Source organism: Sminthopsis crassicaudata, chromosome 2, assembly GCF_048593235.1.
Source record: "Sminthopsis crassicaudata isolate SCR6 chromosome 2, ASM4859323v1, whole genome shotgun sequence".
In the NCBI taxonomy this organism is placed as follows: Eukaryota; Metazoa; Chordata; class Mammalia; order Dasyuromorphia; family Dasyuridae; genus Sminthopsis; species Sminthopsis crassicaudata.
The window spans coordinates 500,462,244-500,484,774 of NC_133618.1; the positions used below are offsets into that span (position 1 = coordinate 500,462,244).

At 38.6% G+C, this 22,531-nt stretch overlaps 1 protein-coding gene across 1 annotated transcript; it reads left to right on the forward strand.

The window, feature by feature from the left end:
- The first annotated feature begins 13,200 nt into the window (after positions 1-13,200).
- On the forward strand, positions 13,201-21,923 carry TOR1B (torsin family 1 member B). Its single transcript, XM_074293864.1, has 5 exons — positions 13,201-14,921; positions 15,916-16,181; positions 17,701-17,876; positions 19,000-19,127; positions 19,906-21,923. Exons 1-5 carry the CDS (start codon positions 14,669-14,671, stop codon positions 20,145-20,147), a joined length of 1,065 nt encoding a protein of 354 aa, XP_074149965.1. The 5' UTR covers positions 13,201-14,668; the 3' UTR covers positions 20,148-21,923.
- Positions 21,924-22,531: the final 608 nt, after the last annotated feature.

The following is a 22,531-nucleotide window of genomic DNA, read 5'->3' on the forward strand; positions in this document are numbered from 1 at the left end:
TTAAACTATATAAAATGTTAGAACCAGAAAGAACTTAGCAACTATATATTCATTTTACAAAAGGAGAAACAGAAGCCCAGAGACTCCTCCTCAGGTAACATCCAACCTGATAATGTTTTATCATATATATGATATGTTTTATTAATATAACATGATCTTTCCCTCCTTACTCACCAACCAAATGCATCCTCTCTGAGTTGAAGCATAGCAATTGGTGTTAGAACTTGACTTTGCAATGATACCCCATGGAAAGTAGGATCAAATTTGAATGTTATGCAAATGAAAATTAGAAGCAGAATAGAGTTGTTATTTACTTAATTATCCTTTCTAGAGTTTATTTAAAAGCTCAATCAGTTAATCATTAAGCATTTATTAAATGCCTACCATGTGCTAGGTGCCAGCAACATAAGAAGAAAAGATCTACTGCCTCAAGATACTTATATTCTATTTGGACAAAACCTTCACATAACATTTTCAATCCCTCTGAATAAATAATTCTACCAAAACAAATTGCTCAGTTTTATCATCAGATGATTATTAGTTTCTTTCTTCAGGTCTTTTCTTACATAAGAAAAATACTCTGCTTAGTTTTCCTTCATTTTTCTCTCTCCCTTCTGCTCTCTCCCTCCCTCCCTCTCTCTCTCTCTGTCTCTGTCTGTCTGCCTCCCTTCTTCCCTCCCCTTTTCTCTAAATCTCCAAATCATATTACCTTTTATTATTACATGGAAACTCTGTAAGTGCCTAAGCAGTTCTCAGACTTACAGTGGCAGAAAGGGTTTACTCTCCAGGAGGTCCCTCTACCAGTGGGGTTCGTTGGACTACATAAAGGAGATGAGAACTCAGTTTCTCCCTGATACATCATAGCCAATTTCTAGGCAGAGCTGCTCTGTCTGGTTGGCTGCTTTAGAAGCAAGATGGGTGCTAGTTCTCTTTCTATCCCTATCTTCAACAGATTCCTTATGATGGTGGCAACAGGGACTGATTCAGGCTTCCAGAGGCCCAGAACTGGCCATGCAGACAGGTGCAGGTTGAATTCAGGGCCTGGGATAATGTGGGTGGAGCCCAAAGGCCAGCATCCAGATCCTTGGATCAGCCACCTGGGGGACAGCCGCTGTGAAAAGTTCTGGTGACTGAGATGGAGATGGAGTTGTGGTTGAGAAGGGTTCAGGCCCAGGGGCCTATTCTGACAGGCCTCTGTCAGACACTTTCTTTCAGGGGCTTAGAGGGAGATGGTGGTGGTTGTAGGGACAGATGCAGGTTATGGTGGCTGCCATGGGCATATATATAGTTGGAATGACAGAAGCAAAGCTGGGAGGAAAGCAGCTACAGTTGGGGATAGTGAGGCCTTGGGTCCATGGTAGTGAATCAAACACCCACTGTGTGGCTCACACTGCATTGTGCTAGGTGCTAGAGATTTTTTGAAAAGTGAATATCATAACATCATAGAATCTTGCCTTCACAGAACTTACAATCTAGCCAGTTGAGGGGGAAAAAAAAAAATGTATGTATATATTATACACACAGACACACAGACACACACACACACACACACACACACACACACACACACACACACAGATATCAGCACCATCTAGTGGTAGAAAAATACATCACACATCAAGCTCAAAAAGGTTTCCTTTCAGATAAATGGAAAATTTTTTCAGCAGTTTCCTCAATACTGAAAGCGTTTCTAATTCTCAAGCTACATTTTGCCATTTTATGAGGCATAAATGCTCATGCTGAAAATTTGTCAATCAGCTCTTGAGTCAGATCACTTTATTATAACCCAGTTTGGAACAATTTAGATTTTAATTAATTCTAACATGTTTAAGTTGTCATAACTTTTCAGTCATTCTCTCTCTGTCTCCATTGGAATTTTTTTATTGTACATACATTCTCATTCACTTATTTTCTCATATGGTCTCGGTACATAATTTGATTTTTTGTCATTATTCATTATTTCATGAAGTTTGTTCCAGATTTCTTTGTATTTCTCAAACTTACCAATCTAAATAATATTATATTAATGTGTCACTGTTGGTTTAACCTTTTCCTTGATGTTAGGTTCTTAGTAGGTGGTAAATTGGTACTTGGCAATTAATTCTCTAGCTCAGAATTCACACCTTTAGTTCACATCTTTAAAAGGAGTTTACACCTTTAGTCTTCTGAAAGGAGTTTACACCTTTGGAATACCCACAAGCCCATTCTCTGGGAGGATAAAAGGAGCCAGGATTCAGGAAAAGAAGATCTGAGATTCTACCTTTGCTCTGGCTGGAGGCTCCAGAAGCCTCCCAAGAAACCTGCTCACAGAGAAAAGGATTACTCCCAGAGAAGGATTACAATTGAGAGACAATAGGACACTACATTTATAGTGAGGTATTTTTTAGAATTATATATAATGCTGTTCTGAAAATTTTTGTATGGGCATCAATTTTTGTTTCCAATAACATTTTCAAGGCTTATTTCCAGCCATGAAATCATCAAATCACAAGTCTGATGATATTTGTAACTTTTATTGCATCCTGAGAGATGAACTACATTAATTCTTTACTTTTCACTTCAGGACAGTCATGGAAGGGCCTGAAAGAAGCAATTTTCTTTGGTAAAAATACATGTTTACTTAAATGTCAATTTCAATGATAGGCGACAAAATTTCATTCCTATAATTTTACTGAATGTTTCTTATTTTCTGCATCAACTGTAGGATTTCTCAATCCCCTTTAAAAACAGACACAATATTCTGGGTAGGAAGAAAAATAAGATGCACTAATAGTAATTCTCCACTATGGATTCCACTAAGGAATGAAGGAAAATATTAGAGCAAAATTTGGAAATGTAAAAAAAAATAAATAAAAAAGGCCCTGTCCTCAAGGAGCTTAAAATCCAGTTGATTATTCTAAAAGAACATACATGAAGGACTTAAACCACAATAAAGAATTATATTTTATGGTACAAACAATATTGTAAGAGTAGTCAGGAAGTCTTCATGGAAAGATAGAAATTGACCTGGGCCTTAAATGATCTATAGGAGTTAGAAAAATAATATGTTTTGCCATTTGAATACTTAGTTAATATTTGAAAAATTGAATTTGATGAAATGTTAAATTGAAAGATGAGAGCATCATGGGAGTAGGGCAACAGCATGAATAAATGGTGAATCTAGACTAAAAATCGTATGCTTTGGGTCAGAGAAGGGACTGCCTGGCTGAAGTGGGGAAGGGTATTCATGTTGGGGAGTAGTAGAAGATAAAAAGAGCATTCATTACAAATGAACATTTAGGAAGTCCCTGAAATATAATTTTCTGTAAGAGTTAGAAAGTATAGTCATTTCTTATTTAAAGTGATGCTATTAGATAGGGATTGTGACTAGAACAATCTAATCAGATAACCTAGTTTCATATTTGATTTAGGGATGCATGATGTAATGTATTTGGGCACCATATTTCTTAATTATGTTTTGTTTATTAAATTAGTTTCCACTCCCTGAGCAAATACTACAGCTGAAAGTTGAAGGAAGTTACCCAGATGGTGGGGGAAGCAGCCAACCTGGCAGTGAAAATGGATTGTAGGTAATCCATGTGTAGACAGTTGAGAATTAATTGTACCTGTTTACCAGGAGCCCACATACTAAAAGTTGTCTCCATGTTTACTGGATAAGATGAATAGTTTGTTTTTCTATCCATCTTCATTTATACTCTATATTATATGTCCTCTATAAGAGGCTGGAGGGACATGCCTAACACAGTGATTGGTTAAGAAAAAAAAAAATAATAACCTACCATGTTTTGGTTTAGCTTAAAACATAAAGTGAGAATTAGAGTATTTTAGAGCATTTCAATTATATTCTTTTTAAAAGGAGATTCAATGCATTGTGATTGAAAATCTGAGAACAAGGAAAACTGAAGCAGAGTTTTGAAAATGATCAATTTATTATTAGCAAGATTAGTAATTGTCAATGAAAGAGGTCCAAGTGATGTAGACTTTGAGCTTACTCTCTTCCCTTGTCAGGAAGAAGCCCAACCAGCTATTATTAAGCATAATCAAGTCTCAGACTATCATATTTGATTGTAAGACTTGGAGCTCTTTATCAGCCTTCATTATCTAATCCCTTATACCTCTGAGAATCTTTAAAAAAAACCTTTGAGATCTTGATGAGCATATCTAGACAGGTCTGGAATCTGGTCTGCCAGATAAAATTATCAGGGTCCTCCTTGATCCTTCCTTCTGAGCTACCAAATTCTTCCTTGGTACTTCCTCTCCTCCTCTGAGAAACCACCAAGGTTATATTTCCTCTATAAAAGATGCACTCATGATAAAGATTTTTGCTAAATCCTTCTTCCCTTTAATGGTGTCATTAGCTATATAATAGCTAACTGGTAGCTATAGCTAGCTATAGGCTGCTAAATTCTTCTATGGATTTAACCTGCCAGTAAATAGCATATCCAGGCATATTTCTTTAATGGATTCTTCCAAAATCCTTTCCTTGTAATCCTATTACTTCCCCAAATCTATTTCATATTTATTGTTTCTGGTGCCTATTTTACCTCTTCATTTTATCTGTAACCTCTGCTAAATAAACCTCCCTTTTGGCAAAGAGAATGACTATTGAGAATTTGTCACATGTCTATTTTGAATTAGTAATTGCTACCCTGACCTCATCACAAGGATCCTCCTTGGCTGAGGATTCTGAACCGAATTTAAAAAAGCATTTTTATAAATCATAAATGAGGAACATGAGAATGAGAAACATAATCAAAAAATGAAGCACATTGATCCTAATCGAAGAATGTAATAATCATTCTCAAAAGAGTTTACACTTTCTGACTGGTTGGGGTATTTGGGGATTTTCCATTGTCAATATAGAAAGCTATCCAGTGTCAGGAACTGGAAATTTCCACAGCATTCAGGGCATGGAGATTTTCCAGCCCTACATGATCTATCATTATTATTACCTATAAGCTAAATTGCAGTGGGAAACTTTGGTCTTTTTAAGCTAAGGTCTTTCCCAGATCTCAGTTTGACTGAGGCAATGCCCATTCAATGATTAAGGCTAGGCAGAAATGAGGCAGTGAATGGCTTTTTACCTAAAAAAAAAAAAAAATCAGTCTGGGAGGGGAAGACATTCAGGGTTTCCGGCCAAAACAGAAATAATTGCTATTTATATTCACTCTGAGCCATCAGAACCTAAACAGTGACCCTTGATCTGAGACCTATTTTGGCTAACCAGGGAGATTCATAATGATTAAGGCTTAAGACATGGTCCTTAAAAGAGAAATCTAACCCATAAACCCCAAGATATCTTTTGAATTTTCAGCAATCAAAATTTATATTTCTTTGGGTAGGATACTTGAAGGTAAAGATATGATTCCTTATGTCTACAGAGAAAGAGGAGATAAGGGAAGGAGAAGAGAGAAGAGAAAGGGAAAAAAGGATATAAAGAAGAAAAGAAATAAGGAAGGAAGGAAGGAACGGATGGAGGGAGAAGCTTTGTTGCCCAACTGGAACTGGAAATCTTAAGAGTTTTACAGAATAAGTTTTAATATTTAAATATGCAACTCCCAACTTGGTCTACCTCATAGAGAAGATGAATGATGGGATATGGAGTGCAGAAGTGCTGAACCCCAGAATATATTGGAGTTCCAGGGATTTCAGACTCCCCATACAGTCACTTAAATGTTTGGGAATAGGAGTTTGGATCCCAAAAGTATACTGAGGTTTCAGATTTGTAGAATTCAAGCTCCAGATGAAGAGGCAAAGCTTTTATTATTACCCCATTGACTGTTGTGAAAAATTAGAGTGAGGAGGTCTGTGTTAGGTATGATTAGTGGAGGAATTTATCTCTGGGGTAATCTGCTAGAAGGCTCTGATAGAGATCAGTTTAGCTCCTTGTTCCGTTCCTTTAGGGAGGCTAAACAGTCTGAAATCCAAATTATGTCAAACTCCTGAGACTTCTTACCCTTTGTAGGGTCTAACCTCACCATGTCCTGTCAGCAATTCCAGTCATGTCCCTGAGGCTAAATTTTCCCTATAAAATCTACTTATAGGCTATCCCATAGTTGCTGCCTTCTTTTGAGTCAGTCCACCAAGGCACTCTGCTTCATTGTGTCTTTTCCCTTCCCCTTTCCCCATGTCACATGGTATCATTCCTACCTCCCTATGCTTCCCAACATCACTTCTCCTCCCTACAGCTGACTAACTCTTTTAGAGTGCTATGTCTCTTCCAGGACTCAGCCTGCCAGCTAAACACAGGCCCCAACCTCACGGGGTGCTCCCTTTCTATTGGGTGATTTGTGAGTTCCACTGAGGAGCTTGTCTTTCATATGCTCTCCCACTCTATTTCATATTCACCATTCCTGGTATCCACTGTATCCCTTCATTTTGTTTGTAACTTATTCCCCTAAATAAATCTACCTTTGCCAAAGAGAATAGCCATTGTGAATTCTTCACATGACCAAACTCCAACTTTTGGTGCCTGCCACCATTTGGTGACAAACTCCACACCATCGGTCACATCATAAAGGGTAGTTTTAGCCATTAACAAGGGTAAAAACACAAGCTAAGTTCTCTAACTAAACTCACAAAAGACACCATTGTGGGGGAAGATGCCATAAGACAGACAAAATTAATTTGTTGCCACAAGGTAGGCAGTTCCTAATGAACCTGCAAAGAAATGGGGAAATAGGCCATTGTCTATCAGGTTAACCCTATAAAGGATTTAGGGCCCTAATAGACATTAACTAGCAAGTAAGATATATATATATATATATATGTTCTTCTATAGAAGAGAAATATCTTGGAGGTTGACATCATAACTTGGTCGTCAGATTAGAAACAATAACTATAAGGTTCCTCGGTGCAAGGAATTGAACAAGGAATTCAATCAGGGCCCGTAACACAAAAGGCCCAATCAAAATCAAAAGGTCCACTTAAAGAGATAATTTTATCAGTACTCCTCCTAGTTTGCTTCCAGAGAAGCTTGGCTTCCAGATTGTTTACTGTAATTCAGGTCCTTTCTAGCTAATGCCCCTCCCGTAAGCCCCACCCCACTAACAAAGACCTAGTCTTTGTTGAGGTTTTTTTCATCCTCATCAGAAGTACTTCTAGCCACTTTAATTGGACTTGAGAATGTAACTTGTCAATAGGAAATTTAAGTTCTGGAAAAGCTGTTGAAGCCAATTGAAGGAAGCCTTTATAATAAGCAGACTTGGACTTAAAAATGTTGAGGTTCAAAGGAGACCTCAAAGGGGGGTTTCAAACTGGTGTCCCAAAGTATCTCAAAAGAATTTGCAAGCTTAAAACAATCTCCAAGTGAAGGAGCAAAGTTTGTAATGCCAATAGCAGAGGGCTAACTTCCAAAAGGATTTAGCAAAAAACCGGGAGCAAGAAGATAAATTTATAGGAAAAAGATAAAGAGATTAGATGCTTCATATCACTAATTTTACAGCCTAAGGTAAAATTGAGGAGTGGTCTGGTATGTACCTCATTCCTGAATTTTATGGCCTGGCATGCACCTCATTATTGTCTCAGAAACTTTGTTATTACTAAAGACTGTTATCTGGCAGCCAGCATTGTTTGTGAAATAACAGTGATGAGGTTTAGATTTGGGGTACCCAAATGAAATTAGGGTTTCTGGTGGTCAGGGGGTTACAGACCCAAAAACCTAGATTGATAAAGAGGTTGATTTAAGGGAATTGGAAGTAAGGTAAAAATCTAGTTAAAGGAATTAGGTGAGGGTAAAGACAACATCGGAAACAGTATTCCAAAGCAGAAGCTCTTTGGGGTGTCAAACCCTGGCTGGCATGTTGGAACCTCTGCAAAGAGAGGATTTTAGTTTGGCTCCTTTTACAATGAAAGATTTAGCTAAAGGGAGTGGGTGGAGTCCCAAGTTGGCTCAGATCCAATGGGGGCTGTGAGAGCCCAAGCTGGCTCAAATCCCATGGGGGCTGGGACAAGCCTGGATCTCCTATTGGAATTCAAAGGGGTGCTTTTGACCAGGATTTGTGAATCAAAGGTGCAGGTTTAATGCATCAGCCCGGAGGGTCTGGGAGTAATCTGAATCACAAATCAATCTGAAAGGATCACAAATCAATTTCTTAAAGGGAGGGACCACAACCCGCTTTAATAGTACTCCCTAGGCTAGGTGGCCTTAGAATTACTGCTACAACTCCCCTAGAAGCAGTATCCCATCAAAAGCAATAAACAAATTTCAAATGGGATATAAGATGAGATCTGACCACCGTAAGAAATGGAGGAATGACAAGTTGGTTAAATGTTTGATAATCAGACAATGAATCCTGGAATCAACTTATTCTTTCCCTTTTTCAGGAAACTAAAACAGTCACCCTGGGGGCTTAAGTTACCATAAAGCAAACACGATGTCCCTAGACCGCCTTGATTAGCATCTTTAAGGTACCTGTGATGAGAAGCCAGGCTTTCTCAGACTGCCTTTCTTAATATCTTTCATACAAATTGGAGGTGAAATAGTCACGAGGAGTAGCAAATATGAAATAAAGTTGAGAGAACATATAGTTAACAAGGAAAAGACAAATCCCCCACAGGAATTCACAATTAACCAGGAGAAACGAAATACTCCATGAGGTGGGAGTAAACCTGCTATGACTTAGCAGGTTAGATCCATAAAGAAGTTTAACAAATTAACCAAAATTAGCTAGAGTAAGGAGAAAGGTGCCATTAAAAGGAAGGCACTATGAAGGAGATAGAGTATCTGATAGTAGTCTTAGCAAAGATCTTAGCAAACATCTTCATCATAAGCATAATGAGGGAAAGGGGAAACCCCGTTTGTCGGCGCATAGATAATCCCATGAGGCGCAGTGTCCCCTATAAATGAATTTACAAGCCCGAAAACCTAGATTGATAAAAAGATTTATTGTAGAAATTTGGAAGTAAAGCTCAGTTAGAAAGACGCCAGGGACAGAGGTGGCCGCTGGGCGGGCAGGAACACTTGGTCGGAAGGATACCATGTGTTGGCAGGAGGGCTCTTGCAAAGAGAATGCTCCACTTGGCTCTTTTATACCTAAAAGATGACAGGTAGTACCCCCAAGTTCTTGGCAGGCTTTTCAGTTAGCTCAAATCCTGTGAGGGCTGGAGGAAGCTGAGCAGATAGTGGGGCTGGGCCCAGATATTTAAAAGGGTGCTTTTGACCAGGATTTGTGAATCAAGGTCAGCCATGGGGGTTGGGCAATCAGAGAGGAATCTTAAAGGGACCTCAACCCCCATCAAGCAGATCCTGTATAGGGGAAATACAACCTTGGGATTTTGCAGGCAGGAACCCAGAGAAAGGATCAAAGATCAAAGGAAGTACCAGGGAGCTCAAAGGCAGGGGGATAAAGGAGCCAGATGGAATGTATCTGACAGACCAAGTCCCAGACCTATCCAACGATATGCTAGTCAATATCTCAAAGGTTGTTTAAAGATGCTCAGAGGTTGGGGACTAAAGAGTTCCTTCCTCACAATCACTCTATTCAGACAGAATAGTCTAGGAATTGGTTATATATGATAATAGCCTGCTGGGCTTCTTCCTGACAGGGGAAAAGAGTAAGTCACATTAAAAGTAACCTTTCATTGTTGTAGACATTCACATGGTTAACAAGATACTATGATTTTACCAAACATGATGGATCACAGCTCTTGGGGGGAGGGGAAGGTTCTCATCTTTTATTAAATCATAAGAATTCTACATTTTAAGAAAAAAAGGTGCTTCATTATTATAATTTTTCAAAGACTATTATCACATTCATTTTAATTACTTATTAAAGGAGGAGGATTAAATTCAGAGCTTATAATTAAAAGCATATTCTCTTAATTATAAGAGAATTCACATTTCTAATCACCTCTGATATTCTCCCAAATTCCACAATACAAGAAAAATTACAAGCTTAAAGAATAATATACTTGTTTTGTTTTTTTGGGTTTTTTTTTCCCCAATTTTTATAATTTATTTATTTAAAACAACTACAAAATAAGAAAAAAAAAGACATTGCCATGTAAAATCAAAACATAAGAGAGAATTCAAAATATGAAATAATAAATTTCCATTTCAAGAAAGACTATATAATTACTACTCATTGTGTTAGAGCTGTTCATCTTTTCTTTGCTTCCTTGTAGATTTTCTCTTGTTTTCTGCTATATTCTTTTTATTTTTTTTCCCTTTCCTACCTCCCACCAAAAGATTACAATTAAATATGTACATATTTAATTGTATATACATACATATATATTGATATATATATATATATATGTAAGATCATACTATGCTTATCTGTCTTCTGTTTTTCTGAAGGTGGATAACACCATCCTTCATAAATCCAAGTTTTTCCATATTTTCCATCATTTCCTACACCATAGCAACATCCCAATCTTATTCCACTAAGAAATCTGCCCTTTTTATTATTTAAAACCCCTTTCTGTGCTCTTCCAACTCTATTTCATATTTATCATTCCAGTATCTATTGTATCCCTTCATTTTGTCTGTAATCTCTTCCCTAAATAAATCTATTTTTTGTATGAACTGATGCTGAGTGAAATGAGCAGAACCAGGAGATCATTATACACTTCAACAATAATATTGTATGAGAATGTATTCTGATGATATCTTCAACATAGAGAAGATCTAACTCAGATCCAAGTGATCAATGATGGACAGAATTAGCTACACCCAGAGAAGGAACACTGTGAAATGAGTGTAAACTGTTTGCATTTTTGTATTTCTTCCCAGGTTATTTTTACCTTCTGAATCCAATTCTTCCTTTGGAAAAAAAAAAAAAAATTCGGTTCTGCACACATATATTGTATCTAGGATATACTAACATATTTAATATGTATGGGAATGCCTGCCATCTGGGGAAGGGATGGAGGGAAGGAGGGAAGGAGGGGAAAATTCGGAACACAAGGGAGTGCAAGGAATAATGTAAAAAAAATTACCTATGCATATGTACTATCAAAAAAAAGTTATAATTATAAAATAAAAAAAGATAATAAATCTATTTTTTGTCAAAGAAAATGACCATTGTGAGTTCCTCACATGACTGAATCCCAACTTTTGGTGCCTGACATCATATGGTATTTACATTACATCATGTTGGTCCTCAAACACATCATTTGGTGCCAAATCACATATCACAAATCATATTAAGTACAAGTCTTTTTGCAATAAAATTCTGAAATCCTGACAATTCATTGAATATCTTTTTTTTTTTTTTCTTGAAGCAATTGGGGTTAAGTGATTTGCCCAGGGTCACACAGCCAGGAAGTGTTAAATATCTGAGGTCAAATTTGAACTCAGGTCTTCCTGACTTCAGGGCTGGTACTCTTATCTATTGTGCCACCTAGCTGCCTCCCCCCCCTTTTTTTTTTCATTTAGGATTATTCCTAATTTTGCTGGGTATGCTATTTTTTGGATGTGACCTAAGGACTTTCATTCTTTGATACATAGCATTTCAAGACCCGTAGTCTTTTAATGCAGCTGTTGCTAGGTCTTCTATGATTCTAATTGTGGCTCTGCTGCATTTAAAATTTTTTTTTCTTGTTGCTCATATTTTCTCCTTGACTTGGGGATTTGGGAATTTGGCAATGATGTTCCTGTAAGGAAAACCTACAGGATCTCTTTCAAAGTGGTGATTGACGAAGGAAGCCCTGAAACTCTTTCTCTTTCTCTGACTTTGGGGGGAATACTAAGCTCTTCTCTGAGAGACCCATCCCAGGGAATCAAGATAAAATTGTTTTCATACTATTGTTTAGGTGGGATTGGTTGACTCCTAACCTTATTGAGTTGGAAATTAGCCCAGAAACACTCATTCAATTCCAAGATTTTCTATTCTGATTTCAGTTCAAACTGCTCCCAGCTCCAATCAAGAGCTGTTCCAAGCTTCTAGCCAAGGTTTCAATTATAAAAAGAGGCAATTTGGGCCTCATTCCTTGCAGAGGACTAACATGTTATGCTCTCCCTTGGCATAAGCTGTACCCCATCTGCCCGCTGAAATGATATTCTCTGTCAGCGTTTCTCTCTCTTTATCTCTCTATTTCTCTAATAGGACTATGCCCTCTTTACGTCCCTGCCAGGATTTCTCTGCTAGAGGATTTCTCTGTTAGAAACTTTCTCTCTGCCAGGACTCCTCCACTAAAAACTTTATATCCCTCTGTGGGGACCATGCCACCAAAGAATTCAGTCTTTCTATTCATGCATAGCAAAGACTGACTTCCCAATGCCAATCATAAACTTCTTTTTGCCAGTCTAGCTTTTCAGGATCATAAATTCCTTTTAAAGGATTTCTGCGACGACCAAAGGGGTTCCCACAACTCCCTGCCCTGTGCCAAACCTCTTCATTTGGCGCCCTGACCACCAGGAATTGAGGGGAGCCAAACCTCTTCAGTGATCAGTGGATTTTTTCTATTTCTACTTTCCCCTTTTGTTCTAACACTTCAAGACAAAATTTAATTATTTCTTGTATTATTGTATAGGATTCTTTATTTTTTCATAGTTTTCAGGTAGATTAATCATTGTTTTCTCTTCTTGATTTATTCTACAGATCTGTTGTTTTTCTTATGAGATCTCACTTTTTTCCTATCTTTTCATTTTTTATATTTTGTTTTATTATTTCTTGGTCTCATAATTTTTGTTGGCTTCCCATGCCCAATTCTAGTTTTCAAGGAATCATTTTTTTCCCTTAAGATTCTGGATCTCCTCTTTTAATTGGTTGACTTTCTTTTCATAATCCTAGGATAGGGATTTTAATCAATCTTTCATTTGATTTTTAAAGTTTCTTTAAGTTCTATGAATTCTTTTTGGGCAGGTTACCACTTGACACTAGTCTTTGGGGTAGGAGAGACTTTTTTTTTGCTTCAATATCCTCTTCTGATGGCATACTTCATTCCCATAGTAATTTTCCATGGTAAAGTTCTTTTGTCTTTGCCTATTATTATTATTAATTTTTAAATTTAAGCAGATTGTTAGCGTAATCACCCTAGTCCTGGGGTATAGAGGATGGTACCTCCTTGAGTTCTCCCCTTTGACTTAGACCCCAAAATCAAGAACTCAATCCTCCTGTAAGTGATCTCAGCTAGCCCATGGCCTCACTGATTCTATACTCATCAGGACTGTCAGTTCCTTCTTATAGAGTCACTTTTTTTTAGGTAGAATTACCATTTTTATTATATTAGCTCAGCTTTCTTTATCTCTTTTTTAAAAATTTTTTATTGACAGAACATATGCATGGGTAATTTTTTACATTATCCCTGCATTCCCTTCTGTTCCGAATTTTCCCCTCCTTCCCTCCACCCCCTCCCCTAGAGGGCAGGCAGTCCCATACATGTTAAATCAAGATAAAGTGGTTTATCTCGGTGGGACTAATTTTTTTTCCCCCTGAGGCTGGGGTTAAGTGATTTGCCCAGGGTCACACAGCTAGGAAGTGTTAAGTGTCTGAGATCACATTTTAACTCAGGTCCTCCTGAATTCTAGGCTGGTGCTCTATCCACTGCGCCCCCTAGCTGTCCCTCGGTGGGACTAATTGAAGTAATCTCATTTTATAATAACTGAGGTCTGGGCTGCAAACTGGGGTTGGAATCTCCAGCTCCGGACAACCAGCCCCTCCTAGATAATAGAACGGAGCTGGTTGTCTAGATTCCCTGGGGAGTCTCCCAGAGGCAGAGTTCCCAGAATCTCTCCTTCAGGGAGCTTCTCGAGGGCCCCCTCCTCATTTTGACATTTAATGAAAGACATCGGCGGCCACGGCCTGGCCACTGCTCGGTCATTTTTCTGCCAGTATTAGCATTCGTCCAACCATGGGAAGTATCCAAAAATGAAACGAACAAGTTGAAAGCTTGAAAGGTCATTTGACCTTGGGTAGTCTTGTCTAGTGCAAGATTAAAATTAAAATAGGAGACAAGCAAGGTCCCTTTCAACTCAGAGTTTCCAAGCCAGTTTTGGGACCCTGGATAAAGCGAGGTATCCAACGCTCTTCACACACACTGCCTTCCTTACCCAGGAAGGACCTTTCTCCGCCACGTGGTACATCCTGAGGCTTCAAAGCCCAGAGTTCTTGACTGTAGGTCACAGGTTTAGGGCCAGAGCAAGGATGGAGGGCGGTGTTCTAGCCCAACTGCGGCATTCTACCCGAAGTAGTGCACAGCCTACACCATGCCAAGTCACCCCCTGCTGGCTCCTCCCCAAATTAAATGCTTTCCCTCATTTAACCGCTTTAGGTCACGAGCAGGAAGCAGCTGACGTGGGATGGGGGGGTTCTATCCTAGAGCCTACAGCGGGGCTCAGCGCACGATCCCGGCGCTCCGGCTGCCTCGGCGGCGTTTCGGGGATGCTCCCAGGCGCACCAAGGCCGCCCCTCAGCCCCGAAGGAAGGCGACAGAAGAAGCCCAGCGCGGTCCTAGAACTGCGGCGGTTCGGCTTCCGGACACGTGAGGCTGGACTCTGCAGGAAGGCTGGGTGGGCTGGAAATCTGGGCGAAGACATCGGAAGCCATGCTACTCCCAATCCCGCACTTCCGCCCAGACGGTCGTCGCGTGCCCCTCACAAAAATGGCGAAATCTAGGAGAAAGGGTGTCTCCGCCTCCTCTCCTTATAAAGATGGCGTCATGAGGAGGGCCTCACGCGCCTTTTGGCATAGCGGAAGTGACGCGAAGAGCAGAAGCCCGGCTCATGGAGCCCGGGCTGCACGGCGTGCTGAGTGAGGTCGCGATGGGACGGCTCCAGCGACCGATCTTCCCGCCGTCGCCACCGCTGCTTGTGCTGCTGCTGCTGCTCCTGGCTCCGGCGGCCGAGCCGTTCGAGCCCATCAGCGTGGGCATCGCCATCGGCGCCGCCTCGGCCCTCACTGGCTACCTCTCCTACCCAGAATTCTACTGCCGCTTCGTGGAGTGCTGCCGCGAGGAGCAGCCGCTCAACGCCTCGGGTAGCGGGCCGCGGCCGGGAGGGGGTCGGACTCTGGGGCGCGGAGGGTTTGTGCCGGGGCGGGGCGGCGTGCGCGTGCGGGAGATCCCGACCGCCACGCTTGCAGTATTGGGGGGCGGAGGCAGCTGCCAGGCAGAACCTTTAAACTCTGGGTGCTGAACGTGCAGCAAATGGGGGAAGGGACGGGATCGCAGCCCCGGGTGAGGGTCGCTGGGACTGGGGAGGACGCGAGAGCGCAGAAGGAGGGGGTTCTCTCTGTCTGGAAGAGGGAAGGGTGATGGGGAGAAATGCACTTCTTAAACAAGGTAGTGGACTGAATTAAATTAGGAAAGACACTTAGTTCGGGGAGGAGCTAAGAGGGGAATGGCTTGGAACTGTTTAAGTGAGAGAAAGTTGGAGTAGAAAGCCTGAGCGGTGGTTCCTGATCTGCACCCAACCCAGCACGCTCTCACTCAGCTGGACACTTGGCTTTCAGCTGCAGATTGCAGAAGTGTTGGCTGGTAATTCCTGAGAACCCAGATAAGACCTTAAATTCTACACGTCAAAAGAAATTAAAATGATAGCATTTGGGAGTGATAATTGTTATTTGTGCTCCCCCCCAGCCTCCTCGGTAAATGCTAGTCTTGGTAAACTGGAGTAAGAACCCTGTTGGGTCTGAATTAGGGGGTATAGCAGAGGCTTAATTGGGGCAGAGCACTCTTAAGAAAAGATACTGGGAAGAAAGTAGCGATACATTTGAGTGCTGTGTTTTAGAATGAAGATGGCTAATGTGAATGATGATACAAATGAAAAACACTTAACAGAAAGTGGAGATACTATCTGAGTGGCTTTATTTAGCATGCATAATTGGACTTTATGGAGTGTATCCGAAACCCTTCAGAAATCACTCACATTAGCCAAGAATCCTAAGTCAGCAGAGCCACTTGCCATCTTCCCGTTGTGTTTTTAAATGTGTGTGTATCTTTTTCTTTTTTTTTCTGGGATGGTTCATTCAGCACTGAAGTTAGATTTAGAAGAGAAACTGTTTGGACAGCACCTGGCTAGAGAGGTGATTCTCAAGGCATTGACCGGCTTCAGGAACAACAAGAATCCAAAGAAGCCTCTAACTCTCTCTTTACACGGATGGGCTGGCACAGGCAAGAACTTTGTCAGTCAGATTGTGGCTGAAAACCTTCACCCCAAAGGTCTCAAGAGTAACTTCGTCCATCTGTTTGTTTCCACTCTGCATTTTCCACATGAGCAGGAGATAAAACTGTATCAGGTAAGAGAATTGATTGCTTTCTGATCCATAGATGCACTAAATTTGATCTTGGCAGTCTGCTAACTTATCCTTCATTGAAGTTCTCCTGATCTCCTTTGAGATTTGCATTTTTTTGGCTGTCTAATGAAACACTTTTTAAAAATAATTTTTTGCCCCTGATGCTTTTGCATTCCTTTCTTTTCTCTTTATGGAACTAATTTGGGTAAAAGTGAACCCCTTTTGGGTAAAAGGTCCCCCTTGAAGACTTTTTTCCATTTCATTTCTTTGAAATTGTTCATTAGGTTAAATTTTAAATTGTGTGTTCATGTTTTGCTATGAGCAGAAATTAACTTCCCAGTAGAGTTAAGCATTATGCCCCTGTAGTTAAGTTCTTGTTTCTAAGAAATAGAAACTCAACTAAACAAGGAAGTGTAGTTATAAAGTCTGGTTATCACAATAGCCTTTAAAAAATGGAAACCAAAATAATAGAAGAATTTGGAAAAGAAAACTGTTCTTCCAGATCTTTTCCTGATACTGGTGGATTAGCAAAAGTAAGTGAATGTATTTTTTGAAATATTATTCTATTTCATTTAGGAGAATAAAGGTAGGACTTTTAACTTTCTTTTACTTAATGGCCTCAATGTAAACAAATGTTAACTTAGTCATTTCATAAGATATTATCTCCTTCAGCTGTGAATCTGTAAAAAGTTACCTTTGTGACTTTGAACAAGTCATTTTAATTCTCTGGGCCTCAGTTTCTCCGTTTTTAAAATAAAAGATTAGACAAAGTGACATAAGGTATTCCAACTTTAAATCATGGCATTCTTTATTAAAATCATACCTATTTATTCATGTAGGCTTGTTGCTCACTGGTAATTTTTGTTCCTATACAACAAATAATGCAACATGCAGTGGATAGAGCACCAGTCCTAGAATCAAGAGAACCTGAGTTCAAATTCAGCCTCAGACTCTTAATACTTCCTAGCTATGTAGTCCTGGACAAGTCACTTCACCCCAACTGCCTTGCAAAACCAACCAAATAAATAAATAATGCACTGATCTGAACATCAGTTTTTACATCCATTATACTAGAAATGGGAAGAATAATGCTTATATTACTTACCTCAGACTGTCAAATGTAATAATGTATGTGAAGCATTTTGTTAATCTTTCAGGCACAGCACAAGAGAGGCCTTCTCCAAAGAAACAAGTATGCAGGGTTTGAATCAGGAAGTGCATTCAGGTCTATTGCTTATTAAGTTATCTTCAACAAGTCACTTAACTAACCTCTTTGAACCATGATTTTCCATCTGTAAAATGAGATAATGGCATCTTTAGTATTTGTTTTCTACCAGCTGTGAAGTCTTTATGAAGTAATCTATTAAAATACTTTCAAAAACGTAAAGTTCCATAGAAACAAGAGATCTCAATGGTAAGAATCAAGAATGCTCTTCCTTCTTAGTCACACTGCCTTCAGCCCATTCCCATTCCCTTCACTTTCTATGTAGGATTTCATATTATCTTTTTGTTCTTCATATAGGAGCAGCTGCAGAAGTGGATTCGGGGCAATGTGAGTGCATGTGCAAGATCCGTTTTTATATTTGATGAAATGGATAAATTGCACCGTGGGCTCATTGATTCCATCAAGCCATTTCTAGACTACTATGATCAAGTTGATGGAATCTCTTATCGGAAAGCCATCTTTATCTTCCTCAGGTTAGGATGTGGTGGAGAAATTTGCCTTGTTCTTTTGGTGGCTAATACGGTACTTGGATGTAAGGAAGGCTTCTGAACTTTTCCCTTTATTCAATAAATGCTGAGACAAGGTGTCCTAGGTCCTCAGTCTGGTCCACATTCAATTTTACATCAACAGTCTATGAGAGAAAATTGAATCAATTAAACTGGAAACCCTCTTTGTACCCATATTATGGTGTGGGATATGGGAAATAGAATGTCATAGAACAGTAGACTTAAAGGTAGAAGGTACCTCTGATCATCAAGTCGAGCTTCATTTTACAAATAAAGAAACAGGCCCAGAGAGAATCGAGGACTTGCCCAGGATTAGAATGGTGGCAGAGCTAACATTTGAACTACAGCCTCTTACAGGATCCAATGTTTTTTCTTAAGATCAGGCTTGTGTAACATTTCAGTGGACTTTTGTTATAATGTATTAATATCATATCATAAATATTAGCATTATGATGAAAGGGTTGTGATACATGCAGATAAAATGGGGATGATTTACATATAGAAGGTTGTGTGGCAAGGAAGGGGTAGGTAGGGAAGTGTATGGAGCATTTTTGTCTCTTGCTTCATCAATATAATAAGAGTATAACTTGATACACATCAACTATATTGACAGTTTGTCAGAATACAAAAAAAAAATTGTTGAAGAGAAAATTTCAACTTTGACACTTGATAGAATCAAGCCTTGAATAAATTTTACAGCCTGAGCCTGACAGCTGTGCTTCCTAATATCTAGGCCATATGTACTGCCCAGTCAGTTATTAAATATCAAGTTTTGTTAATAGGCATTTATGAAAAGCCTACCATATACAAATTGCCATTAATGGTTACAAAAGAAATTAAAGATAATCTCTACAATATAATATTCACAAAAATGGAGAGTAATCTTTATAGATAGAGACTAAGCCTTTCACAGCATCCAGTAGAAGACCATATATATTAATAGCTTAGTTAAATGTTTGTGAATGAAAAATAAATAATAGAACAGTGGAGGGAGGCATCATTCTAAACTTTTAACTGTTTTATCTTGGATTTTGAAAATAACATTAAGTTTTTCTTCTCCTTAACCTTCCCTCCCCTTCTCAAAACTCAGCAATGCGGGAGCTGATCTTATAACTAGAGTGGCCCTCGATTTTTGGAGGGCAGGAAAAAAGAGAGAAGACATTCAGCTCAAAGACTTGGAGCCTGTGCTATCTCTAGGAGTCTTCAATAATAAAAACAGTAAGTATGCATAAGTTTCCTTGACTTGGCCAAAAGTCTTCTCTTGACATGAATTTTTTTTTTCAATGTGAAATTCAATGTGAAACATTGGTTTGATTATTTGCTCTTTCCCTGCATGAAGCTTAGTCAACATCCTTTTTATCCACTGATTCAGTCAACATTTATTGAAAGCCATTAGACACTAAGTCTTTTGCAGGTAACAGTACTCAGATTCCATTGTTTTGCTAAAGACTATTTAAGATAACAAATATTTCAGTGGCATAAGGAATTGCCAGGAAGTTCTCTTCCCAATATAGGCTGGCATTTTCTGCAACCCATTGTCATAGAAAATTGCTTAAGATTCTGAGAATGTCCAAGCTGGGACTTAAATCCAGTTCTTGTCTTTGAGGCAATCTCATTCCTCTGCCTCCCTTGGAAATTATTTACCTTCACTGAAATCTTACATTATTGTCTCATCATTATATAAGGCTGTTAAGCAGAGAATAAGTGCTGAAAGGTCCTACCAAGAAAATGAACCTAATGATGAATTGAATCTCTTATTATATCCAGCCAAAATAAATTTGAAATGGATCCTCAATAATTTGGTCAAAGAACGATGATTTTTCCACTGCAACAAAACTTAGATTCTAATACTAAGTTATAGAGAAAAGATTCTTTTTTTATACTGTTAAAATTACAGGTTTTTGTGACATTGAAGAAGTATTTATGAGAGATAACTACAAGTTGAATGTCATTTCTCCTTGACTTTTATCTAACCCAATTGTGATTTGTTTTATAGGTGGCTTGTGGCACACTAGTTTGATAGACAAGAGCCTCATTGATTATTTTGTTCCGTTTCTGCCCTTGGAATACAGACATGTGAAAATGTGTGTGAGGGCAGAGATGAAATCAAGGGGTTTTGCTATCAATGAAGAAGTTGTTACAAGAGTGGCAGATGAAATGACATTTTTCCCAAAAGAAGAGAAAATCTATTCTGATAAGGGCTGCAAGACAGTTCAGACAAGGCTAGATTTTCACTGAGCTTTTTACTGAGAGGCAACAAGAAGATGCAGGTCTTGCTGTTCTGAAGCACTTTTTGAAGACCCTTTTTAGGAATCTGCACATTTGCACTTAATGACTTTTGAGAAAGATAACTTTCTAAGAAGAGTGGATTTTAAAAACATATCACTAAAGAACTCTGCAGCCTGATAGTTTTCAGTTGAAGATGGGACTTGAAAAATTCCACTCAAGCTTGTCATCCTAAATGCCATAAGTGGCCTTAACAACTATTTGTGTTTGTAAAGTAATTGGAATTATTGCTGACTCCATAACATCTGCTATACATCAGAATGACTGTCTTAACTGAAGGGAGTTCCTTGGGGCTGGCCCTGATGTTTCCAGGTAATATTAGGTGTTCATCAGAAGAATTTTAGATTGGATTATTCTGTTTACTTTCTGCTCATTACACATAGAACACTTATTACTTCCCGGAATGGTCATTTAAAACCTAGAGCACTCCACAACTACAAAGGATACTAGATGAGAGCATATGACCATATGTGTTCTTGAACTTGAAGAATTGTGCCATTGAGGAAACTTATCTTATTTTACAATCAGCCCATAGTATAATCTTAGAAGTGTTTCCAGAGTAGAGGATAGAATCTCTTTGACCTTTTAGTCTGTCTATTCCTCTGCCTATGGTGACGTGGAGCACTGAGGTCACCTAATACAAACAAGCCCTATTGATTGATTCAGTGTCCAGATCACAATGCTCTCACACTTTTTCTGGTCAGAAGATTGCATTGTACCTCTAAACTTCGGCCTAATGTTCCTGAAATACATCTCCAAACTCTTGATACCAAATTCAAATTGCTTTGGGTGATTCTGAGTCACTAGTTCTAGTAGTCAAACACTTTTGCCTGTTACAGCTTATATGAGTCAATCTTGGAATTTGGTCCCTGCAACTCTAGTATGAAATCCACAGGATTTGTTCATTAATAATGGATGATTCATATAAACATGCAAGTGACTCATGTCACTGAAAGGTTGTTGTTATATGCCATAACTAGTATTTTCAAAGATATATATTTTTGATAGTTCTGAAATATATATGAAAGGTGTGAAAAACTATTTGATATAAGGGAAGGTATAGAATGGAGTTAAAATTTATCCCTTTCTCCATACGGACTCTTACACTCAAGTATAGTTTGGATTCCTATTACGAACTTTATAGTAATATGAGTGAAAATTAAGATCTGATGTGGCTAGTTATGATCTGCCTTGCCACTGGAACCTGAATCCTACCTGAATTCCCCTACATAGACTGAGTTAGTTGCCTCTTTGAGGGAAGTAAGAGTTTTTTAATTCCAGTACATGTGGGAACTATAGTTGCAGTGCAACTGGTTAATTGTGCAGCCTTTTTATACATATAAGAAAGTTAAGAGAATGAATATTTTTATAATATGTTAAATATTAGAAAAATTTTAAAGCACCAAATGGATCTTTTAATAAAATTCCCCCCCAGGATGGCACTTTCTATATTTTTAATATATATTCTCAAATTGGAATAGTTGGCTTTTTTTAATGACCTTGTGTGTGGGTAGTTGGTCTGGTGGTGACCTGTTTATTCTGTTGCAATAAACTGAATACGTTAGTAACCTTAGGCCTTTGGACTGTTGTTTCTGATTTATAACTTAGAAAACCTACAAGTAATTCTCTGTTCCCTACCCCTCTATCCATCCTGTGGTTTTAAATGTTCCCTTAAAAAATGTGAATGAGAATTTTAAAACTATGAATAAAAATCAAATAAAGCTGAAATTTTATCATTTGATGTACAATGTCTTCCTTTCAGTAATTTTTTAGCAATTTTTAAACAAAAAGCACTTGTTTACTAGTTCTTTAATTAAACTGACAATCTTCATGAGATTTAGCCTGAGAAATGATTTTAAACTTACTTTAGGCTCTAAAATTATATTAGTTTTAGAGAATAAAAGTTCTATTTTTTCGTAATAACTTAGTAATACTGGGCAGACTCACCATACCTATGAGGAGTGCAAAGCTTATTTTCATTCATATAAGCTTAATCATTTGGGGAATCAAAATTGTTACAATGTTTTTGTCAGAACTTGAAAAAACTTTCTACATAAAATACCATATTCATAAAACTCTTTGCAAACTTTTAAGTGCTATACAAATGCTATTAGGAGTAATGTTTAAAAGCACAGAAAATGATTAATACAAAATGTGTGAAACCCTCGTGAAAAATTGAAATCAAATTTTTTTTACAGACAAGGAAATAGGCTCAGATGGGTAGTGGTAAAGTTGCCACTCTGCCATGCTGTCTCTTAGTCATATACAATTTGGAATCAAACTATGTTGTTAGACATGTAAAGGCCCTCTTAAACTTAGGCATGACCTCTGTGCTG